The sequence below is a fragment of the Toxoplasma gondii genome, chromosome X, assembly GCF_000006565.2.
Source record: "Toxoplasma gondii ME49 chromosome X, whole genome shotgun sequence".
Lineage (NCBI taxonomy): Eukaryota > Apicomplexa > Conoidasida > Eucoccidiorida > Sarcocystidae > Toxoplasma > Toxoplasma gondii.
The window spans coordinates 1,390,418-1,409,801 of NC_031478.1; the positions used below are offsets into that span (position 1 = coordinate 1,390,418).

Consider the following 19,384-nt stretch of genomic DNA (forward strand, 5'->3'; position numbering starts at 1 on the left):
ACTTGTGAACGCATCTCGCTAGCAGTCGCACTTAGCCGACCATCTTCCGGTGTGCATACACCCGGTGAAAACGGGGAAAGTGATGGATTCTCGAAGCTGGCTAGTCGTCCACATGCATCCTTCGAAAAACAGACCTTGGATTTTCCCAGTTTTTCCCCGTCCCTGGTTGTGCTGACGGACTGAGAGCAGGCGTTCTCGCCCTGCGTGTGCGACAGCGTCGAGAACAGGGATAGAGACGCCACTCGCTGCGGAACAATCGACTGTTCAAGAGTGCCGGCGCGCTGCGATCGTCGAGCTGAGGAAGCGTCGAGGGTGGGCACAGGGTGTCGAGCGCTTTTTCTGCGTGGATGCCCTAGAGAGGTCGATGAGTTCCGGGAGGGTTTCGGCTTTTCTGAAAACGTGCAAAAGCATGGAAGCTTTGTATCAGAGGCAGCAATCGTTTTCCAGGCAAAGCGAGCGTCCCCGCCACGGTCGTCGTACTTTCCACCCCAGGGAAGATATCCACGCGTGAGGCCCTGGAGGATTCATGTCACGCAGCGCTGTTTTCCCTCAATATCTGGAGCTGTTTATCTATTCCCTTGCTTTCTCTGTGTTTTCCTGCCCAATTCCACCCGGTTGTTTCCGTCTAGGCGTAGTTTCCTTTCTTCGTTGTGTTCCCCGGCAATAGTCCAAGTCCCGCTCGAAATTCAAGTTCCTAGCCCCCCTGTTGGATAGACCTTGCTAGGTTTCAGGACACATTGTGCAGTTTTCCCCGAATTAGTCCGATTTTCTTCCCCTCTTTCGTGGCTTTGTAGGAGCGTTTTCGCCGTGGGACGAGGGTGGTAGTCTTGTTCCTCCTTTCTCGCGGTTGGGCCTTTGTCCTCGTCTTCTGTTGCCTCCCCTTCATCCCGTCTGCAATCTTTCTGTTTCTTAAAGAAGTTGCAATCTGCGGGATCGAATTTCTTTTCCTCCCTCCTCACTCGCAACGTCGGTCCGCATCGGACGAGCGCTCGGCGAGGTTCTCAACGCAGCTTCGCTCTCCTAGTTGTCCCCCATCGTGTTTCATCGGTAGGCAGAGAAATCCGACAAACCGTGAGACAAAGGAGATGACATTCTCCCACGCTACACCCTCGGCACTCTCTCGTTTCAGATCGCGGATCCCCTTCGATCGCTTCTATCTTATGCAACTTCTCCCACTGACTCCATTCTCTCTCGAGTTCCTAACTAGCTCATCTGGGGCCGTCTTCGAGGCCCGATTCGTATTCGGACTGGTCCTTCCTCCCCCCTGTTCGTCTCCTCTTTCGCATCATGACAACTCGTTCACCCTTTCTTTGTCTTCTCTTACTGTTTCTGTCTCTCTCTCCATCTCTCTATCTCTACACGTCTGTGTGCCGAGAAGAAGCGGAACGAAACCTACGGAAGCCAACTGGGGAACTCGAAGGGATGCCCCTGGGGAAGGACCAGGTTGGAGAGGAGCCGCGCGAGGCGGTAATTTGAAATGCCGAGGGAGTCTCTGTTTCACGGTTTGGTGTTGTGGCTCGCCTCTTCTCCTCAGCCACTTGTCTCTACTCTTTGCCCTCCTCTGACTCGCCTCTTCATCTCTTCTAACAGGAAATCGTTCCACTCTCCCAGTACTCCCATACACATCTGTATATATATATATATATATATATACATACATACAAATGCTTTTATATATATATAAATACATATATATATGTACATATGCCCTTTGTGAGTTTACGGAAGCGCATTCTCAGTTCCTTCTTCGGTTGTCCAGTGGATGTGAAGGGCTCCGTCGAGAAGATTGAGAGTTGAGCAGCGATTGTAGGTTCAAGTGCTTCCTTCATTGCGGGTGTGTCTTTTCTCAGGTCTCTCTGCAGGTCTCGTGGATCTCACGTCGATGCCGGTGTCGTCGGCAGCCCCGTTGGCCGCTTTCAAGTGTAGGGGGCCGTTTCATTAGAGAAAGACTTTGTCTCTTCTCCGTCACCACCATGTTGCTCTCTTCGCTCACGCTGTAAGTTGCTCGACGCTAACCTCGCGTGTGGGGAGACATCCTCCCGTTTTGCTTTCCTCACTGAAGTTTATGAATGACGGTCGATCGGCAAACGAGCTGGACTCTCTTCGTGTGGACGTCAGACACTCTCCTTCCTTCACTACATCATCATCTACTGCTTCCGATACGAACGAGGGCACAAGTCCTCTTTCTCTATTTCATCGGCAGATGACGCTGCGACTCTCACTCGATTCTACATCTGTCTCCGTCTGTGTACTTGCTATCTGTAGTTGTATTCACGTCTCTATAAATTCATTCACGCCAGTGTACAGGTCTCGAGAGTTGTGGGGTCTTCAATATATATAAATACATATTAGCGTGTTTTAACCACTGATTTATGTATATATACATATATACATGTATATTTATATATGAATGCAAGTGAACATTTGTGTATTGACTTTAGACGAAATACATGATGACCTTCTAAGTACACCGCCAGTACACAGAGTTTCTGTACGCTGTAGACAGCCATGCAGAGAAGGCCGTACACTTCCGTTCATGCATGACTCTGTAAACGTATCTGTTTCGCTGATTCATCTCAGCAAAGCTGGTTATGTTTGTGTGTGAAGGCGAACGTGGAGATCTCCAATGTTTAGATTCACGCATAGATAATTCTAAATGCCTCGCCGGCCGCGCGAGGGCGCGTTGGCCCTGTCTCTCTTTTCTTAGGCCTTGCGGCTTTCGTAGGGAATGCAGTGCCGATTTCTGTCGACTCTGCGTGGCGTCTCCAATCTTCGTATCGCCTCTACGGCCTCGCTGTGTGTGCAGAAACGATGCGATTCTGTTTTTCGCATTTCTCTATTCTTCGTCGGATATCTTCGTCGACTGGGACAGCTTCGAGTCTTGTGCGAAGCCAATCCAGTACTGGCTCCTCGTCTCTTACGCCTCTATCATCACCTTTCGTCTCTCCCACTACCTAGGTCAATGTCTGTCGGAGGTGAGAAACTCATTCTTGAGTCATTCTTCAGTCTCGAGGCAAAGGAAAGAGTCGCGCTACCGAGACAGATGGGGACGCTGTACTTTTTTTTCAGCCTTCGTGAAGACCAGTTCTCAAGCAACTACAATTCGCCGTCTCCATGTTTATATCAACTCATGCATCTGCTTGATCAGCGTCGCTCCGTCGTGTCTCTACATCTATTACGTTTGTGCATGCATAAAAAACGTATACATTTATATATGTATACATATATATGTATACATAGGTACATGTTTGTATGCGCATATGTGTGCATGTGGTGTGTAAGTGTATGTGGCTGGTTTACTGTTGAGTTGTAGGGCGTATTCATGAATCTGCGCAGATCGACCCCTGTGTCCGAGTATGTGCTCATGTGTGATGATTGAAAGAAGAGAGACGCGCTGTGTTTGAGAGCGATGAAGGCGCAATTCATTCGGTGTTTCTCCTTCGAGTCGCGAGGGGCGTCATTCCCGGCGTTGTTTGCGTGGTTTTTTCTTTCTTATGTCTCTTATCAGGATGGAGAAGACTTCATTCTGTATCGCCAGAGAGGACCGCCCTTCTGGGTGAACGTGCTCATTCTGGGGATCCTTTTCCCCTTCTTCTGTTGCTGGACGATCGTCGGGACTGTTTGGTTTGCTCAAGTGCAGAGCAAGACGCCGCAGTGTGTAAGCATGCTCCTCGCAGAAACGTATACGGGAACTGAAAAACGTTCTCCCCAACATTCGACGTCTTTTGTTGCCGCAACTCGGTTCCCCTACATGGACTCAAAAGCATCTGGATCTCGATATGTATATCTTTACGCATATGTATGCACATGTATGCAGAGACGTTGATTCACATGGATGCTGTAGACACTCGCTTGACTCAGTTTTTTGTGTGTGTACAACGCTCCGTACCTCTCTATAAAATTATCAAAAATAACGGGGAACGTTGTCTTGTTACCATTGTGAACTCGTGAAACAGTTCTGTTCGTCGGTTGAATGCGTCTCAAAAAGCGATCGCCGTGCTAGCCAGTCAGAGACAGAGACAGAGACAAGAGACAGTGGACAAATGCGCGTAAGCGTTCGGGACTTGAAGACGCGTTTTCCTCTCATGCGTCACGGGCTGGTGCAGCATGTCTATCGCATTTAGTGGATGAATCTTCTTGCAAGTGGCGCGTGCTTTGATGGAACGACCAGACCTGAAAATACGTGACTTCGAATCAATGGGGGTGCATGCCGTCGCTGTTTGCGAAAGCTGTTGAGGGCCGGCCTCTGTTTCTCCTGGAACTTGGAATCCATCAGACAGGGGCATCCAGCGACGTTTCTAAGCTTCAAATCGTTCTCCTTCCACTGCAGATCGCGCCGAAAGGGCCAGAGCGAGAACTGTGTCTTCCTGTTCGTCCACACCCGAAAGTAGAGAATGCATGGTGTACCGTTTTTTGTGGACCTCGACGTTGTCATTCGCGTCCTTCCTTCTCCCACAGAAATCTCCATTCCTCTTCGGTGGCTCTGCCCCTTGTCCTTGCTTCTGCACTCAGCTACCTCGCGGAAGTCACCCTTGGTTTTTCGTCTTTTGGCTTGTTCTCTGCTACGTCTGGATCGTCATTTATTGTCTCTTCATCGGTGAGCCAGGACCCCCAGGAAAACGCACTTAGAGTTGGCCTGTAAACGGACATCCTCCCTTCTCTCTCTGTATATATACATATCTTTCTGTGCATATGTGTATCTGCATGGAGACGCGAGTGATCGGGATAGATGGCGAGGTGACCTGTGAGAGATCAAGAGCAAGCCTCTCCAGGTTCTGTCTTCACATTTGACGGGATTTGCAGTTTTTCTGGAAGCGGGTCTCGGACTTTTACAGGTTTTGTAGCATGTCGTGCGACGATGTTTTCAGCAATTGCGGCAGTATTTGAATATCGCGCCCGTCGCGCAGAACAGGAGTTTCAGATCCTGCAGAACGAGGACATGCTTACAAGGTAAGAAGACACGATGTGAAGTTTTTTCTTCTACATCCACGTTTCGTCTCGAGTCGCTCTTTGATGAAGCTTCTCGTTTTCTGCATTTCTGCTGCCAACGTTGACGTTTTTATTTCTTCCTCCTCTCTTATTCCTTATCACCAACTACATAGTCTTTTTCACATCCAGATTTTTGCGTATGAATGCGTGTGGGGGTGCAGCGGTGTCGGCCCTTATGTTTCGTTTCTTTCCAATTCGTGAATCGTCCGCCTCCGTACATCCCCGCGAGTCGATTCCTCGACATGCGGACTGCCGCGACGAGTCCGGCGCGCTCGACGTTTGGGGGGGGGGGCTGCTTTTTTTTTGATTCAAGAATGCTCGGCAGTACAACGCGCGACTTCGAACTCCTCGAACTGTTTGATTGCTACTCTCTTTTCTTCAGATGGGGTCGCATCAACGTCTTTGCTCAGTATGGCATTCACATTCTCCGGAAAGGTTTGACGACAGGTGCGTCGAGTTTGCGTGGAAGCCGTTTTTCACCTTCGTCTCTCTCCCCTCCAGGATTGTCTGGTGCAAACGCTTCGCTGCTGAGACTCCCAGTGCTGCGGTGGCGGCGTTGAGATGCGGAGCAGGAAGGAGTTCTCTGGAGACGCTCAGAGTCTCCAGCAAGCGGGCGGGATCGTCCACCGTAGTTGCTGTGGCCGTTTTCTTGCGATTTTCAGAACAAATTCAAAAGCTGCCTCACGAGAAACTCCAAAGCGTCCCGATTGATCAGTCTGCGTGCTCCATCTGTCTCGATGACTTCCGCGCGGGCGATGACGTTCGCGTTCTCCAAGCCTGTGGACATATTTTTCACAGATGGTGAGAAACGCCTTTCGCCAGTCATCCCCGACGAGGTACCTGTGCATGCCAGGCCCTTTGCGACGCGGTCCTCCACAAGACGCGGCGCACAGAGAACGCTTTATATATATATATATGTATATGTATTTATATGTATAAATATATAAATATCAGTGCATGTGAGTAAGCGGTGCCTGCAGGCAGTCCTGTAGCTAGGCAGGACAGAAACAGATGTCCTTCGGACTGCGTCGTCTGTAGTTTCTGTATGTCGTATTTTAAACGTGTCAAACATCTGTGCAAGCCTATATCGTAGAATGCATGCAAATAGATAAACATATATATGTATATGTATTTATTTTGTTTGTATCTCGCGCTTGAGGAGTGTGTGCGGTTGCTGGGTGACGTGTGTGTTCAGTTGCATTGACATTTGGTTACTGCGTAACGCCATTTGCCCGAATTGCAAGAGTGCAATTTATTGCTCGGGGGGCGGCCGGGAAGAAGAGCCTTTCTGCAGACACGACTCTCACGGCGACCGCGTTTTTTCGACGGAAGCAGATGTCTGGCCCTCAGAAGAACCGTTTCGATGGAGGCCTTCTCACGGCCCCGGAGACGTTCGTCCGTGTGAAGACGAAGAAGAGGCAGGTGAGGAGGAGAGTCGAGAAATTTCTTCAGAGGCAACATTCCACGGCAGATGCTGTCAAACGCCCGTTACGCTGTGCAGATCGAATTGCAAATCAAATCGTGACTGTTCAGATGCAGGGTCAATTCCCTGTCGTTGCGTTGTAGGTCCAGCGCAAACGCTCCAGAACACGAAGCAGTCTTTTTGTTACAAGGAAAAGCCGTTTGTCTCGTCCTGCTCGTTTTTCTGCCTCCATGCCTGTCATTCGAAGTCTTCTCGTTCGCGTCGATTCCCCCCAGGAGAGAGAAGCGAACAGAAAGAGACATTCCTGTTTTTGTTGACATCCACTTTTCAAGTGGAAAAACCTTCCGAGATGCGAAGTTGAGACAGGAAGCAGATCTGCCTACATTTTTTCATAGTACTCAGCATTCTGATTTTCCAGCATGTTCTGCTTTCTCGGTACACACCTAACAAAATGTTTGCAGGTAGATGCCTGCGTCCGCTCAATGCATGGAATAAGGAAAGTGTGTCGTCCAGTTTGTCGGGTGGTTCGCTTTGTAGAAAGACTCCTTTCCTCTGCATCCCACGAGAACAGAGTTAGTGGAAGATCCCTTTTTGAAGCGGCGTCTTAGGCTTCGCGTGTACGCACACAGTTCTAGTGGCCATTGTTGTCATTCTCTTGGCTGCCGTGTCTTTCTCTGCGTGGAAATTGTCTGCAGGGATTCTTCCGCAAAGTCGAGTGTGAAGCGCCTGGCTGGTCTTGGTCTCGAAACAAACGCAGTCTGAACTGACAACTCTTCTTTCTTCTCTCATCACCTTTTCTCCCTTTCTTCACATTTGTCGATCTCCTCTTCCCTTCCTGCTGGATGGAATACAGACGAAGGACCACAACGGCGTTTGCCTGATGTCATCTTCCCTTCCAACTCTCCGCTTACAAAAAGATCAACAATCGCTTCCTGCTCTCAGTCTTTCCTACGAAGCAGCATACACATATGTATATATATATATATATATATATATTGTGTTTACGTAGACGCATGAATGAATATAGAAGCGAGTTGTTGATAGCGGCTCCAGTCGCAACACCTCGCAAGCTGTGGGCACAAGAGAATGCAGCTCCGGTCTTCCCTGCGCGCACGCGTCTCGGCTTATATTCGGAGTGGCGAGCAGTGGACGCGGACACAAGGGCGAGGCAGGAAACGAATGCAGCGGCGAAGCGGTCGAGGGTTTTTTGAGGACGCCGACGAGCTGTTGCAGGTCGAAAGTGCCTCTGGTCCAGCGTCCTCTTGCGAATCGGCGCATGCATCCACAGGTGCAGGCCTTTGTCCGAGTATTGCCATTCTTTGCATGCATCCAAACGGGTGCATGCATTTTCTAAGTTTACCCCCCTTTTCTGCATGCATCCACGAGTGCATGCGCTTGTCGAATCATTCTCCCTTTTCAGAGCACGTGGCGAGTGCGTGCAGCAAATTTGTTTGGTTCTCCCCTTTCCCGTTGCCAGGGAGTTGAACGGGGAATTCGCCTGAAATTCGTTGGAAAGTAGAGGAAAGTGTCTAAAGGGAGAGAGTGCCATGTTTAAAAGAGAACTCTGCAGGAACAGTCCATATCGGGGAGAAAAGGCACAGGTTCAGAGCACAGAATGAAACAGGTTGTCGCAGTGCAGTCTATTGAGAAAAGTGGAATTCTCACAGCTTTTTTCCGCTAGGGCTACGACCCACAGTCTCACGTAGAGGGGAAGAATACTCTTCACACAAGAGAGTCGGTGGCAGAGGCGTTTTTGGGTCTCATGAAACGTTGAACGCCGGATTGACCGCGGCTCTTCTCAAAGAGGGAAGCCTCCCGACTTCTGTCGACGAAGGTGCCGACGGGGAGAAGGCGTTTGTACACAGAGAATCTAGGAAGCAAGTGTTTTTTCTTCACCTTCAACCTGACGGCACGAGAGCAAGAGTCCTTTGTTGTCGCGTGGCGAGTTCTGAATCGACAAGTGGAGACAGAGAGAGAAGAACTGCGTGGAAAGAAAGAAATCTGAAAAACATGAAACAGGGGAAAAGGGTCTCAGGTTTCATCTGCCCCTTCGGCCGCGGATTCTGTCTTTCCATTTTCTCACTTTCTTCTCCAACATGTTTTCCCTTCTTTTGTTGGTTTCTCTCCTTCTCTGTGGGCATCGTGTTCTGGGCTGAAGACAACGGCCCGTTCGCTGTCTCGGTTCCGCTGCAGAAACAGTGAGACTCTTTCTGATCTGCGTGCACTCCTCTCCAGCGTCGTAACAACAGCACTCTCACGTGTAGAGGTTTCCTCTTCCCAGAGAGACCTCTCACACGCAGGTTTGAGGAACGGTCTCAGGTTTACTTTTTCTCTCGTCTCCCTCTTCTCTCCCGGATTTCCCTTCTTCTCTCTCCTGCTTCTCTTTTTCTCGTTCCTGCGGTTCGCGCGCGCGTGAGCTGAAGAACCGTGGCTTTCCGCTGACGCATGCAGACGCGTTCTCGCCTTCCTGCGCATGTAGTGGAATTTCGCCCACTGCAAACATGTGGCTCTCTAACAGCCCTTCCCCGCGAAGTGCCTTTTCGTTTTTCTCCAACAGCTGTCTCTGATACCTCTTTCAAACAGTGACTTTGCTGAGCCTCTCCAATTGTCTGTGGCATCACCGCGCTACGCGAGAGAGCCGCGTCGACTATATATACATAAATATCTATTTGGGCTCTGGAGGTCCGCGTAATTCACATTCAGAGAGAACTGTTTCAAAGATATATATATGTATACGTATTTGTATGTACACACGGTTAGTATACACCAATCGAGGTTCGACAGTTGTGTACAAGCTGTGTACGATGCAGAGTTGCAGCCGACCGTACAGACGGGACGAGCCCGCGTACGACTCGGCTTTCTGAGAGCAGAGCCTGTGTGTCGAGGAGTCGCTTGTATTCTCTCGCTTTAAAATGGTGTTTCTTCAAAAGTGAAAAGCTTCGTCTGTTACGTTCTAGACATAGTCGGTGTGGAGCGCTGTTGGCACCGAATTTAACTCCGAGAGGAAACTGCTACTCAGACGCTCGTTTGAGCAGTCCCGTCGTCCTGAGAGCGAATCTCTCCACAGGATCAATCAAAAGTTCATTCTAGAGAGTGTGAAAGAAAAAACTGAGAAATGCAGTCCACGAGTAGAATCGCGACCGAAGACCTCCCCACAAAGGAAGTGCCAGGGAGTCTAGCCGGTTGCCTAGTTGCCGAGGATCCGTGTCGCAGAAAACAGAAACGAGACACAGGCAATCTTCAGAAACAAGCATATGCCACGTTCGCCGTTCTGCACGACCATCAACAACTCGCTTAAATGCATGCAATCGTGTGCTCTTTTCGAAAACACACGTGAGTTGACATGAATGCAAGCGGCTAGCAGAAAGCACGCATCGAAGGGAGAAAACTTACCCAAACGTGTACGTCACAGCTCTCTCTCTCTGCATGCGTACATGTTAACATATCGTCTATTATATATATATATATATATATATATATACATACATACATACATAGCAATACGTGTAATATATATATATATATATATATATATATATATATATATCAGATGTGTGTACTGGAATGGTGGACCCCGTGGACGAAGACGGGGACAGGGGTCTGGGCGTGGTGCAGGTCTCTGCGTTTTCTTCTCGATTTTTGCTGCTGGCTTCACTGGTGAGCGAGCCCGAGAGACGCAGAGCAGCCAGAGGGAAATCAGGAGAAAGAAACGAGAAACAGAGGGAAGGCAACGGATCGCTGCGAACATCTCTCTGCGAGGAGCAGAAGGCAGCCCAGTGAGGAAAGGAAAGCCACAAAAGTGAAGAGAAACGCGGGAACGAGCAGCAGGGAGAAAGCGAAAGTCGAACGGTCGACGAAAAGGTGATGCAGACACGGGATATGCCTCTCAGCAGGTGTCTCCTCGACAGAAGGTCGAAAAACACAGAAAAACGAGAGACATCTCCAAAGCGGAGACAACACAAAGCGAAACCTTTACGTCTGACAGTTTTACACCGACCCCCCCCCCTCGCATGCTCACACATGTGTGTTCACACACAATTCCATTCACACACACGTATGGATACACATATCTATATCTATGTTGAAATGCAGAAATATATACATTTATACTTATGTCTGGTTCACCACAATACTTTAAATCGACACCTCTACAACTCCTTTGGTTTCTCTCTTGAGCACGGGCCGCTGAGGGCATGCATCCTCCGAACGCGACCTTGTGAAGGTTCCGTATTTCTTCTGTGGTCTCTCTTTCCTTCTTGCTCGTTCCTCTGCAAACGGGGGTGCACCGCCTGCGCTGGCTGACGTTTCCTCTCCGCGCTGGAGTAGATCTGCTCGGGCCAGTCTGTCTTTCAGTTTTCCCCGGAGTGCTGCTTCGTAAGATTCCTCAACACATAGTGGAGAATGCCGCCGTTCTGGAAGTACTTCACTTCGAGTTCGGTGTCGATTCTGCATCGTACGTCGAAGGCCTTTCCGTCGCTTGTCTTTACAGTCATGAGAGATCCTGGGATGATTTCTCCCTTGTTAAGCGAAATGTTGAACTGCTCCTTGCCTGTCAAGCCCAACGACTCGGCGTTCTGTCCTTCCTGGAACTGGAGAGGCAAGATGCCCATTCCGACCAAGTTGGTGCGGTGAATGCGCTCGAAAGACTCCGCAATGATCGCCTTGACACCCATCAAGTACGGGCCTCTGCACACAAACGCATGCAGCGAAAAAAGGGTGCATTCCGCGTCTCCACACTCGTCCGAGATCCAGAGACTCAGGGCCGCGAAGAATCCGCGTATCTGCTGAAGCGACACATGAAGTCTTCCTCCATTGAACAGACGAAGTGTGCGGCTCTTCCTTCAGCCGTTGTTGAAGCAGGAAAAAGATGGATCTCGACGCAGACAACTACAGATACACATAGCTACGTGGACAGGTATAGGCGCAGCTGTACTCACACCGAAAGAGACACCGACACCCAGACCCACGACTGACAGAGACGCAGACTGGAAGACGAAGAAACGGACGGAGAGACGTGGATCCGCCTTGAAAAAAGGACTTTTTCACGGAGCAGAAGATCGCGCGCATCTAGCGACAGACACACAGCCACAGACAGACGCATGGGCAGACGTGCTATGGGGGAGAAAGGCGAACGGATGTACTGGCAGGCGGGAGTGAGCTGGAACACTCTGGAGACAGCTTGTCTGTTCGAGGCTTTTTCTCAGAAAACCTTACTTCGCTGCCCAGTCTCGAGAGCTACCGCTTCCGTACTCCTTGCCCGCGAGAACAATCATCGGTTTCCTCTCAGCTTTATATTTCATGGCGACATCGTAGACAGGCAGCACCTCTCCAGAGGGGACGTGGACAGACTTCGGTCCGTCCTTCGGGCAGAGCTTGTTGACCAGGCGAATGTTCGCGAAGGTACCGCGAACCATGATCTGAACAGCGACACACGAACAAATGCGAAGACGTCGGGGAACGCAGAGACTCGAGAGGCGGGGAACGTGGAGGAAACGAGGACGGTGTCCGCGAGAAATGTGGAGTCGAAGAGGAAAAGAAAGAATGCGAGGACAAGGACGCGTATAAGCGAAGAAGAAGAGGATCAGGACGGACACAGGGAACGCACGAGAAAAAAACGAAGGAGGGAGGAAAGTAGAAGAGACATGTCGAACGAAAGGTTCGCTCTAGAGACGCCTGAGAGCCGAAGCATGTCCCGCTATAGTCTCTACTCCTCCACTTGGGATGAGAAGAACGGCAATGGAAAACGGCGCAAAGAGAAGCGAAAGCGCGAGAGAGACTGAGAATCAGACTCTCGATACTTTTTTGAAGAAGACCGAGAAAAAAGCAGCCACGGCCAGTAGATATACACCCCACGATGACCCAGAAGATACAGTGAAATATGCGACTGAAAGCGAGGAACTCCTTCCAGGTCCGAAAACGCGAAAAGCGCGGAAACCTTTTGAAAGAGCGCCAGATGAAACCACCGCCCTCAACAAAGGAACAGCTGTCTGTTTTTCACTTCTCAGCGTTTAATTCCGGTGTCGTTATCTTGTTCTGTCGGACCTCGTCATTGCCGCGTCGGGCGCCGTAGGTGTTGAAGTCTTTTCGCTCGACACCCTTGCTCTGCAAGTACTTTGCCGCGGGTGAGTTGACGGCGATGTTTCCCGCGGGAGAAATGTGATCGGTCGTGATGCTGTCGCCCAAGTTCAACAAGCAGTACGCGTCAACAATGTCCTCGATCGGAGCAGGTTCCTTCTGCATCGTCTGAACAGGAAAAAGGACAATTCGAAGAACGACTCCGAGAAACGTGGAAACAGAGAGACGGTGCGCGCGAAGAAATGCGAGAAGACTGAGAAGGCAACATCGAGTGCGAAGAAGCAGCGCGAGGCAGATGCAAAAACAAACAGACGAGAAGACAGCGACACAGAGAGGAGAAAGAAAAAAAAAGACACGGAGTTGACGCTCCAAACGGCGACATCTTAGCCACACTCAGAAGTCCCTGGACGCAAGAATTCCACGCCGACAAATGTTGCCTTCCCCACAGTCCATTCGACGCAGCGATTTGCCGCCTTCCTTTACCTGGAAGAAGGGGGGATTGTGGATGTAGGTCGACTTCTCGTCCCAGTCAAACAAGTCGCTCGCCTTGGCTGTCTTCAGCGCATTCCACGCGGGAGTTCCTTCCGTGATGTGCTCGTAGACCTTGACAAATGCAGACGCAGAGAGCGCCTTCGCCTCCACTTCTGCAATTTGCCTGAAAAGAGAACCCAGGCGCACAGCTTCTTGCGAAACAACTCAGAAACGCTTGTCGACGACAGTTCTCCCGACTCGCAAAACGTCCTCTCAAACGTCCTCCTCGTCCGCAACAACAAAGGCGCCTACACTTTCGCTGCCCGTCCCCCTGCATGAACAGGTCGCTTTCGACCTCTTTGCCCGGTCTGTCTCTCTCGACTCGTGCTACATCTGCTATCTCTGTCTTTCTCTCCGAGTTCCCTCTCGCTTCGCGTTGCCGCCCACACCACCGACTACCTCCTCTCCTCCTGCGACCTGCCCCGCTACGACCTCCCGGTGCCTACTCGCGGCTGGGCCAGATGTCCCTGAGGAAAACGGGGTTTCCTTCTTTGTCGTTTCCGAGAGGTTCCTCTTCGAAGTCGAAGTCGACGCGTCCAGCAAGAGCGTAGGCGACGACGAGAGGGGGAGAGGCGAGGAAGTTCGCGCGCGTGAGAGGGTGGACTCTGCCCTCGAAGTTTCTGTTTCCTGAGAGCACCGCAGCGACGACGAGGTCACCCTGGGAGATCGCCGCAGAGACTTCTGGGTCAAAGTCTCCAGTGTTGCCGATGCAGGTCATGCAGCCGTAGCCTGCAGTGTAGAAGCCGAGTTTCTCCAGGTCCTTCAGCAGTCCGGATCGGGCAAGGTACTCCGTGACCGCCCGCGACCCAGGTGAGAGAGTCGTGACGATGTAGGGGGGGACGGAGAGGCCTTTCTCGAGTGCATTTCTCGCAAGCATCGCCGCGCCGAGAATCACGCCTGGGTTCGATGTGTTTGTACAGCTGGTGATCGCCGCAATGACGACGGATCCGTGCGTCAACGTGTACTTCTTTCCCCGGAACGTCATCTCCACCTTCTTCTCGGCTTGCTCTTCGGAGAGACCGAAGCCTTTGAATCCGACTGGGTTCCGCAGAGACACCTGGAAGTCTTCCTTCACCTCGCTTAGGGGTACTCGGTCCTGCGGGCGCTTCGGGCCTGCGACGCACGGCTCCAGCTCCGACAGATTCAGCGAGACGCGGTCCGAGAACGCAATCTCTGCGTGAACACTCGGACTGGCAAACAAGTGATTCGCCTTCGTGTACGCCTCGATCAAGTCCACCTTCTCGTCCGGGCGTCCCGTCTGCTTCAAGTACCGCAGAGTCTGCTCGTCCACGGGGAAGAAACCCATCGTGGCTCTGAAGAGAAAAACGCGAGGCCACCGGGAAGCGCAGGCGATGCTCGGAGACGAAGAACAGCGCGCTCCCACAAGCCGCGCACAGGGAGAGAAAAGAGAAGGGAGAGAAGAGAGAAGTTCGAAGTGGTGGAACGGGGCGTGCCAAGCGAGGAAACGGTGGAGAGACAATTGAGGAGGAACGAGAAAGAAAGAGAACACAAACAAGAGAGAAGACGGGAGAAGAGACGGGGAGAAGCCAGACGGAAAATGCAATCGACAGTGAAGGAGAAGACATAGAGATAGACGAGAAGACAGAGAAGCCTTGATCAATACTGGTCCTTGACCTACGCTGTTCTTGCTTTCCTCCTTTTGCCCTAAAACAACGCCCGCCTTCAACGGAAGATTGCCTATCCCATACGCCCCTCCTACCACTCCTGCTCCTGCCTCTTCTACTCCTAATACTACTCCTGTCCCCTCCTCCCCTTGTTCTCTCTTTCTTCCGCATCCGTCTCTATCCTTCTCCCCTGCCAGTCTCTCCCTGCCTCTCTCTCGCTCTCTTCCTTTGACTCGGAAGTCCCCGCGGTCTCGTCCTCACCCGTATTCGGGCGCCATGTTCGCGACGGTCGCTCGGTCAGCGAGCGTGAGCGTCTGCACACCGGGGCCATAGAACTCGACGAACTTGCCGACGACACCCTTCTTTCGCAGGATGTTCGTGACGGTGAGGACGAGGTCAGTGGCTGTGACCGACGGCGGCATCTGCCCCGTGAGTTCGAAGCCGACGACTTGGGGAAGAACCATCGAGATTTGCTGTCCGAGCATGACGGCCTCTGCCTCGATGCCGCCCACTCCCCAGGCGACGACGCCCAAGCCGTTGATCATGGTCGTATGCGAGTCGGTGCCGACCAGCGAGTCCGGATAGAGCACGGCGCGGTCTCCGACCTTCTTGTCCATCACGACGCGCGCGAGGTACTCGAGATTCACCTGGTGGACGATCCCGGAGCCCGGCGGCACAATTAGCATGTTCGAGAACGCCGTCGACCCCCACTTGAGGAAAGAGAACCTCTCGGAGTTCCTCTCCATCTCCTTCGCGAGGTTCTTCTCGAACGCCTCAGGCGAACGCGAGAAATCCACCTGCACTGAGTGGTCGATCACCAAGTCCACGTCCACCAGCGGATTGATCGACGAAGGCGGACCGCCCAGACGCGCCATCGCGTCTCGCATCGCAGCCAAGTCCACGACCGCCGGCACTCCCCTGAAGGAGAAGTCAGTCACGCGATCACAGACACTCTCTGGAAAACGCAAATCGGGAGACTCAGACAGATCGAAAACACAAACTGGAACAGGGGAAACACCGCGGGCTCACTGCGACAACATGCCGCGAACATGGACGGCTTCACGTGCGTTGTTTTGGAACTCTCGATACGCGATCGACGGGAAGAGCGCGGCGCGCGGTGTCTGGGGTGTATGTACACCTCCCAAAACGCGCCTCTGACGCTTCGACGGCGGCCACGAAGGAGGAGACGCGGAGTCGAGTTCGAAACAAAGTGAGGAGTCGAAAACGTTGAGAAAGAAGCGCGTCTTCTGTGTCTCGATTCAAGGTAGGAAAACTTTGGTAAGACCGGCGGCACAACGCGAGAGAGGACGTGAGAGGGATGGGAGGCAGAAGAGAAGGCTCGAACGTTGGAGGTCGAGAAAAAACGAGTGCGAACGAAGAGGAGAGAGACCAAAATGCATGTGGAGACCAAGAGAAACTCAGCCTCTCGGGGCAGGCACCCCAGGCGTTTCTTCTCCTTACGTGAAGTCTTGAAGCAGCACGCGCGCGGGCATGAAGGGGATCTCCTTTTGGGCCTGACTCGCCTTCTGCCAGTCGAGAATAGTCTGTACGTCCTCCGGTTTAATGCTGCGCAAAGCGGGAAGAACCGTGACGAGAGAAGTCGACGAGACTCCAAGAAAGGCGAGAGAGAACGAAGCAGAGAGAGACATGCGGAGACGCACATCGAGTGCGTTCAGCTCGACGCGAGACACCAGCTCGAATCGACCTGTCCACCGACGGAGGAGCAGCCGAGCCGACAGAGAATAAAACGAGCAGAAAGGTGACGAACGCGTGAGTCGCAGATTCCGACAAGAGCCGCAGAACGTGGTCCGGGAAACAGGAAGACACAAGAAAAAGCAGAGGTTTCTGAAGAGGAAAACGAAGAGTTACCTGAATCCGTCACAGTTGCGTACAGCCGACTCCAAGAGCACGCGGATGGAGAAGGGCAGCGTCTTCAGGCGGTCATCTTGCAGAGCTGAAGAAAGGAGGAAACATGAGATCTGCAAAGCATCAGGTCCTCGAGAAAGCGCAGCGAGAACGGTGCACCAGGGTGGAAGAAAGTCAAGGACTGTCAAGTCTGTTTCACCGAAAACAAGGTCTTTACTCCGTCGCTGTCTCTGCCCCATGAGTGGTGTTTCCGGGTCTTCGTAGACACAAAGGTCAAGAACGAGCACATAACTGAATGCGTCTCAAACTTTCTTTCGAATGCTTCCTTCTCTCTGTCCTTTACGCCGCTCTTCGCACTCGGCTGTCTCGCTCTCCATCCCCTCCAAACTTTTGCGTTCTTTCACAGTTGTCTCCTTCCTCTCAGCCCCCAACGCACATCTCCCTTTCCTGATTCACGTCCACGAAGGAATCTGCCTACATTCCTCTATGCACCATCTCTATCTCTATCTCTTTTCCACCGACTTGGGCGTCAACCTGGATCTGTCGATACCCCCCAATGGCTCGATCATTCTGAGCATGCAGGTTCACAGACATACCTAAAGTGTCGAAAGCGACAGAAACAGATACATTCCTTTATCTCCTTCGGTTCGTCTATGTATCCACCTACGCATATCTGCCCAGAACTACCTTCTTATATGTGTCTCTCTGCCTACGCAACTCTCTCTCTCTCTGCATCTAGCCACCCCGCCCAGTCTCTCTGTTGTTCCGCCTCTCCACCTAGCTCTCTGTGTGCTCTTCTCTCTGTGTGTGAACTGATTTTCACTGAGAAAGTGGACGCGTAGCCGCGGCCTGCTTAGAGCTGCCTCCTCGATGTTCCCCTCACCCCCGATGTCGTAGTAGGTCTTTTCTGTGCCTGCCAGAGTCTTCGCGACGTAGGCGAAAGGGTTTCCCCTGCTGGTCGACATTTTTCTACTTTGCGTGAGCGCAGAGTGGAGGCGGGTGTGTCGTTCAGGGACGTGAGCCTCTTTCGCGCCGGCGGAGCGTCTTGAGCCTTCGAAAGCTTGAGAGGCCGGAAGCGCGCAAGCCTTGGAGAGCGCCCGAGAGTTCCTGGGCAACGGCTGAGACGCCGCGGTCGCCGAAGCAGTGGACCGCGCCGCGACAGAAATCCCCTTTCTGGGCAGAACGATATTGGAGAGCGCCTTCATGCTGCCGGGCAAGAGGAAAGAAGACACGGGGAGCAGAAACGGATTTCTCGGACGTCTGGCCTGCGCAACTTCCAGACAACGCGCGGTGCAGATAGGCCGGGGGAGAGGCACCCGGCGGAACAAAAGAGCACGAGGAAGAAAGCCGGAAACGGAGACTCGCTCGAGAGAAGCGGGGGGAATTTGCGCAGCGAGGAAAACGAGCGGGACAAGGATTCGCATCGACGCGAAAGAGAGGAATATCTTCACGAAACGAGGCGACGGCGTGGACGCGAAAGCGAGAGAGACTGACGCTTTTTCGACAGTCACCGGAGGGGAGTCTAGGTGGTTGTGAAAAGGGGGAGGCGCGGAAGAAAAAAGAATCACGCAGAGGCGAGAAACCGAAATGGTAGCGAACAAAGCTTTTGCGGGGGGGGGAGGGGGAAAAATCCGAAGGGTGGGCTTCTACGCGCAAAAACGCTTGACAAAGAAGCTAGGAGTTCCTGTTTTCCTTCCGAGACGAAAGAAAGCGAAAAAACAATCACCTCGCGATACCAACTTCTCTGCGTCTTCTGTCGGAAAAACGGGAAACGAACAGAACACGCTTGCGCACGCGCGCGAAGTGACGAATGTGCAGCACGCGCGAAAAGAAAGACGAACGCCCGCCGCTAAAAAGTCGCTCATTCGCGCTTCTGGAAATGCTCTTCCACGCATGTCTTCTTGCCCACACACCGCCTGTTTCTTTTCTTCGGAGTCTGTCTCGACTGCTGACATAAAGGTGAAAAACAGCTTCGCTTTGCGCGCGAAAACATACTTTTTCTTCGAGCACAAGGCGGCTGCGCCACGCTCACGTCGCAGGGGCAACGCTCTTTTGACACGAAAAGGCGAGGGGTTCTCCGCAATTCCGCGTCGCAGAAAGTCACAAACGGCGAGCCGTTGGAGGGAGACTGGAAAACAGCGAGAAGCTTCAGAGCAACAGCGCGAAAATTCGTGAGAAGCCACGTTTCTGCCACCACGCGGGCGCCACTTGACGAGACACAATGATCGCTCCGAGACATGCAGCAAAAATTCGCAAAACCGTTACTGGGAGACGCGAAGTCTTTTCGACCATCCAAGTTTGAAAGGTGGAGAGCCGTGTTCAAAAGAAGAGACCGAAAACAGAGAAACTTACCGCGGGCTGGAGAAGCGTTCCCTGGAGAGCGGATGCCAGCGCCAGGTTTCACTGGAATACGCTTCCGGGTGTGTGAAGCGAGAGCCGAAGAAAGTCGCTCTGCCGTGCGAAAACCGGTAACAGTTCCTGAGTAGACAGAGCGATGCTCAGCACACAAAAGGCGCTACACAGTTGAATTGGTAAAGTTAGGTATAATCGCACCGTGTCTCAGCTTCAAAAACAGTTCCACCCTTCAGCAGCTGCAGCGTCGTCGACGAAGCACGTCGCCGTGATTAGAGTTTCACAATCGTCGCAGAAAACCCGAGCGGAAGCTTTGAACGGGAAAATACTTCACAAGACAAAAGTGGAAATTCGGGACAAACACGGTTTTCCTCTCTCCGTGTTTTTCGGCGAGCACCGCGACGGGAGACCTCTCCCCCCCTTTTTTTCCCTGCCAATTGGGCACGCTGCCCTCCTGCTTTGTTTTTAGCGTGTTGCTACAATGATGAAATTCGCAGCACCTCGCGCTGATGAACCGCAGACG

The 19,384-nt window shown here is 52.1% G+C and overlaps 2 protein-coding genes across 2 annotated transcripts; one reads left to right on the forward strand and one right to left on the reverse strand.

Annotated features, from left to right (window-relative positions):
* The first annotated feature begins 401 nt into the window (after nucleotides 1–401).
* TGME49_226740 (zinc finger, C3HC4 type (RING finger) domain-containing protein) lies at nucleotides 402–9,433 on the forward strand. Its single transcript, XM_002366286.2, has 10 exons — nucleotides 402–1,047; nucleotides 1,851–1,996; nucleotides 2,807–2,975; nucleotides 3,509–3,658; nucleotides 4,513–4,597; nucleotides 4,869–4,950; nucleotides 5,372–5,436; nucleotides 5,652–5,790; nucleotides 6,185–6,411; nucleotides 7,108–9,433. Exons 2-10 carry the CDS (start codon nucleotides 1,974–1,976, stop codon nucleotides 7,131–7,133), a joined length of 966 nt encoding a protein of 321 aa, XP_002366327.1. The 5' UTR covers nucleotides 402–1,047; nucleotides 1,851–1,973; the 3' UTR covers nucleotides 7,134–9,433.
* A 566-nt stretch (nucleotides 9,434–9,999) lies between these two features.
* Nucleotides 10,000–18,500, reverse strand: TGME49_226730 (aconitate hydratase ACN/IRP). The gene is made up of 9 exons (XM_002366285.2): nucleotides 17,393–18,500; nucleotides 16,513–16,597; nucleotides 16,105–16,209; nucleotides 14,905–15,561; nucleotides 13,465–14,331; nucleotides 12,971–13,142; nucleotides 12,455–12,655; nucleotides 11,627–11,829; nucleotides 10,000–11,098 (listed from the first exon to the last, which is right to left on the reverse strand). The coding sequence occupies exons 1-9, from the start codon at nucleotides 17,931–17,933 to the stop codon at nucleotides 10,762–10,764; spliced, it is 3,168 nt and encodes a 1,055-aa protein (XP_002366326.1). The 5' UTR covers nucleotides 17,934–18,500; the 3' UTR covers nucleotides 10,000–10,761.
* Between the last annotated feature and the right edge of the window lie 884 nt (nucleotides 18,501–19,384).

What these genes read in the sequence shown, in the direction of transcription:
- TGME49_226730 (XM_002366285.2), bottom strand. Translation starts at nt 17,933, where the DNA reads ATGCGAATCCTTGTCCCGCTCGTTTTCCTCGCTGCGCAAATTCCCCCC. An exon ending in GACCTACTACGACATCGGGG is followed by an intron (nt 16,598 to 17,392) that starts GTGAGGGGAACA and finishes TCCTTTCTTCAG; the next exon opens with CTCTGCAAGATGACCGCCTG. An exon ending in AACATGGCGCCCGAATACGG is followed by an intron (nt 14,332 to 14,904) that starts GTGAGGACGAGA and finishes TTTTCTCTTCAG; the next exon opens with AGCCACGATGGGTTTCTTCC.
- TGME49_226740 (XM_002366286.2), top strand. Translation starts at nt 1,974, where the DNA reads ATGTTGCTCTCTTCGCTCACGCT. An exon ending in TTGCTCTCTTCGCTCACGCT is followed by an intron (nt 1,997 to 2,806) that starts GTAAGTTGCTCG and finishes CTGTGTGTGCAG; the next exon opens with AAACGATGCGATTCTGTTTT. An exon ending in TAGGTCAATGTCTGTCGGAG is followed by an intron (nt 2,976 to 3,508) that starts GTGAGAAACTCA and finishes GTCTCTTATCAG; the next exon opens with GATGGAGAAGACTTCATTCT.